Source organism: Bombus impatiens, unplaced genomic scaffold (assembly GCF_000188095.3).
Source record: "Bombus impatiens unplaced genomic scaffold, BIMP_2.2 scf_3887, whole genome shotgun sequence".
Classification (NCBI taxonomy): domain Eukaryota; kingdom Metazoa; phylum Arthropoda; class Insecta; order Hymenoptera; family Apidae; genus Bombus; species Bombus impatiens.
Window position 1 is genome coordinate 839 of NT_180306.1, and position 4,093 is coordinate 4,931.

The window sequence follows — 4,093 nt, forward strand, 5'->3', positions numbered from 1 at the left end:
CAGCCAGGGGCTAGTTCGTCAGTTACCCCCATAGCGTAGCTTGCCATAGGCCATATTTTTAATAACATACTGAACTGATGTTTACATAACATTTTAGGCTAAACTGTTTGTCACTATTAGTAATTACGCTTTAGGTACAAACTAAAAATAAACTTGTCTTGGTACTACATATGTAGGTTTCTCTGAAATATTATGATTTAATAGTTACAAAATATAAAAATGGCGCATGTAAGTTTTCTGTTTGTTTAAATCTTCATTATTTATTAAATTTTATTTCACTATTAGCTTAAGTGTTTGTTTTCATAAACATGAGCAAATTTTATACACAACATGTTACAAAATTATATTTATTATTGATAGAAAGCATATAGTAATGAAACTTTTACTTAGGCTTGAAAATCTTTATTCTTCTTCTTACTCTCCTTTTTTCTATTTTCTATTTTATGTAAACTCAGTTCAGTTATACATAAGGAAATATAGGCCACAGAAATAATTTGGCTGGTATGAGTTATGGGAGTAGCATTAGACTGCTTTCAAGTGCATATGCGATGCTAGACCTTGGTGGGATAGCACAACCGTACAGGTTCCTTGTGTAGCGGCGACCCACCCTATGTTTTGCAGTACAATCAGCAAGCCAGTTTTCAAGCAACACAACCTCCTCCAAATCAACAAAGTAATTACAAACAAGGAAGTTCACAAAATGCACAACCATTTAAACCACAGCAGCAGCAACAACAACCACAAATGCAACAAGTAGCAGCAAGGAATTTGCAACATAGCAAATCTCAGCAACCACAAATGCAACAAGTAGCAGCAAAGAATTTACAGCAAGGGAAACCACAACAGCAACAACAATTGCCACAGCAAATTAAACAACCACAACAATCCATTGCCAATTCTTCTCAAAGCCAAGTTCAACCACAGCCTCAATCACAGTCCCAACAACAATCTCAACCACAGCCTCAAACACAATCACAATCACAATTTCAACCTCAAATACAACGGTTGAAACCAATTTTAAAACTACCTCTTCATAATCAGCAACAAAGTGCAATTGCTATGCAAAATAATCCTGTTTCATCTTCTCAAACATTAGTTTCTACTCCAACATCTCCCTTAACAACTAACTCTAATCCTACACCTCCTAACAACAATAGCACATCTGAAGTAAAGAATGAAAATCAAATGAGTGAAGATACAGATACTAAAATAGAAGAACAACTTCCAAGATGGAGGCGTAAAGCACCCGGATGTAAGTATTTAAAATAATCATTAAGAAGCAATTTTTATTTCTGTTTTTTTCTAAGTTTATTTAAAACGTATTTTTTAACTACATTTGAAATAGTTTTGAAATTTATATTGCATAAATTATCTAAATATAGAAACATTATATACATAATGATGATAATCCACTGCGCAAATTTGAAGATTGAAACTATTGCTATGTGCTCTGATAGATTACTATTGAGCTATTGCATATTTATAATCATTGTGAATATTGATATACTGATATATATATATGGAAAAAATTAATAAAATATACTCTTGTTTAATAAATTACATAAAGTTTATACCTTCAGTTAGAGTAAATAAAAGACTGAAACGACTTCGTTTGAATCAACGTCTACGAAAGACATTGCAACCCAAGAATGCAATTATGGTACTAAATGAAATGAAACCTGGAGTCCAGTTCACATTTCCTGAAACTCAAGGACCTATGCCAAACTCCCTGTATCTCGTTCATGCAGAGGTATTTAGAATAATTTAGTGTACACACACACACACACACACACACATACTTATGTGTGTTTATACATTATAAATACTAAAATCCTAAAATGATTTTTTTTATTAAAAATAGCTTGATGGTAAGCTCTTGCTTGTCAAAATGCTGCTGAAAATGCATTGAAAAAATGACGGCAGCATCTATGAAAGCACGTACTGATGCTGAATCAGATGGAAAATCAGTTCAATCTATGGATTCATCTGCTATATCAAAAGAGGACGAAGAGTTCGAATCCTCGGCAAGAAGAACTTTTAATAAAAGGGACGGAAAAACCAATTAGAAAATGATTATAATTATCACTGATAGATAATTTGACAATTAATCAATATTTACATAGGTAAAATCTCTCTGTTCATTGTTTCGACTACGCTAGTTTACAATTTGAATTTGGCGCTAGTTAGTTCATGTAGCGTTCATGTAGAGGGCGTACACAACGATTTACAGTTACTTACGTCTCCATTTCGTTGCACAGCTGCAGCTGTTCAGTACACATCCTGCAGTATACCGAGTATCTTCGGCGTACCCGTAGTTACGATAAATATAAATATTAATTTATTTAATATAAAAATTGTGAAAATACAATATAAATTTACGTCGTAAACAGTTTTCTTAAGTGAGAAAACATGGGATGCCGTCCGATAAATACCACAAAAAGTGGAGAATATATGAATACTACTAATCAAGCACGTAAGTTGATAACATAGCAAAGAAATTTACTTAAAAATCATAAATTTAATAATTATTATAACTTATTTATAATTATTATAACTTATTATAACAAATTTGTTACAGGTAAAGAGGCACGTAAAAAAGAATTAAAGAAAACTAAAAAACAAAGGCAGTTAGTACGCGCTGCCGTTCTAAAGGGCAAAGATCTGGCTCAGATTATCGAAGAAATGGAAAAAATAGATCAAATGGAATATAATGTTATGCAGCCACCACCGCTTAATGAGAAAGTGCTGAAAGACAAAAGAAAGAAATTGAAGGAGACCTTGGATCGTATCTTGAAAATGTATGCAGAGGATGATCAGGAAATGTGGGCAGAGTTAAAAAAGACAGTTAATACAATATGAACGTAGAAGAATAGATCTTGTTTCATATTTTGAAGCTGTACGACATGCACAACAAGTACAAGTTGATGAAATTCCATTACCATCAGCTGCTGTTGTTCATAAAAGGCGTGAAATTGAACGAGCTGAAGATTTAAATGCACGATTGTCACTACTGGAAGCAAAAAACGAATCTAATTCAAAATGTAATAATAAACACACAATGCCACCTATGGGATTGCCGCCGCCCCCACTGCCCCGTATTGGACTTCGATTACCTCCTGGTAAATTAATGATTTGTCAATATAAATATTGTAATAAATAATGAATAAATGGTAATGAATAAATTGATAATCATTACTTTGTTTGTGATTATAGGCCCACCACCAGGAATGCCAAGGATGTTGAGACCTGGTCCACCAAGTATGCCAAGAATGCCTCCTCCACAAATGCAAATGCCAAATCTATCAAATATGACAAATATAGGAAATCCTCAAATGCAGACACAATCTGCAACAGGATCACAACCTAAAACACCTAATGTACTTTCTGCTGCACCACAATTAATTAATCGAAAAGATAAAGACGGTAAAAGCACTACAACTATCGAAGCAAAACCACAAATTAGGAATTTAGCAGCTGATGTTACAAGATTTTTACCTATCTCTCATCGTGTGAAAAGGGATGATAAAAGGAAACCAAGTATTTTGTCAAGACTTTCAGAAAGGATACCAGAAACGCAACCAATGCGAACTACTCAACCTAAAACAAAAGATGATGCATATATGCAATTTATGCAAGAAATGGAAGGATTACTTTAAATTTGTAATACTGTGTATAATAGAACTTTACTTGAATAGCAAAAAATTAAATCTTGAAGAATACGTTGTGATTACTATTACTATAATATATTGCTATAAAATATTACTATTAGCATAATATAGAGATATTTTTTTATTTTTAGTCCTTATCATTTATAAATTTCAAGTGTCTTTATTTCCGCGTAAATTTATATGAACTGAATTTGTTCATAAGTGTAGCTAAAAGATTTCGACCAAAAAGATGTTTTATTGAATATTGTACTTTCTAGTAATTAATTTTAACAATTAGTAATTAAAAGTTGTACAAATCTTGCATTCAATATTACAGTATCAACGGTAACTTGTACTTTTCCTACTTAAATTTGTAAAAAATTGTTTTTTACGCAATACATGACGAAAATTTGTTCTATTATTTAATTTTAACGAATTAACAGAAT

The 4,093-nt window shown here is 32.1% G+C and overlaps 1 protein-coding gene and 1 pseudogene across 1 annotated transcript; both read left to right on the forward strand.

The window, feature by feature from the left end:
* The first annotated feature begins 219 nt into the window (after positions 1–219).
* LOC100748149 lies at positions 220–2,066 on the forward strand (annotated as a pseudogene).
* A 221-nt stretch (positions 2,067–2,287) lies between these two features.
* LOC100748030 (WW domain-binding protein 11) lies at positions 2,288–3,719 on the forward strand. The gene is given in 4 exon segments (XM_003494780.4): positions 2,288–2,473; positions 2,579–2,850; positions 2,852–3,119; positions 3,214–3,719. Coding segments are annotated over 4 exon segments (1,047 nt in total). The 5' UTR covers positions 2,288–2,409; the 3' UTR covers positions 3,657–3,719.
* The last annotated feature ends 374 nt before the right edge of the window (positions 3,720–4,093 follow it).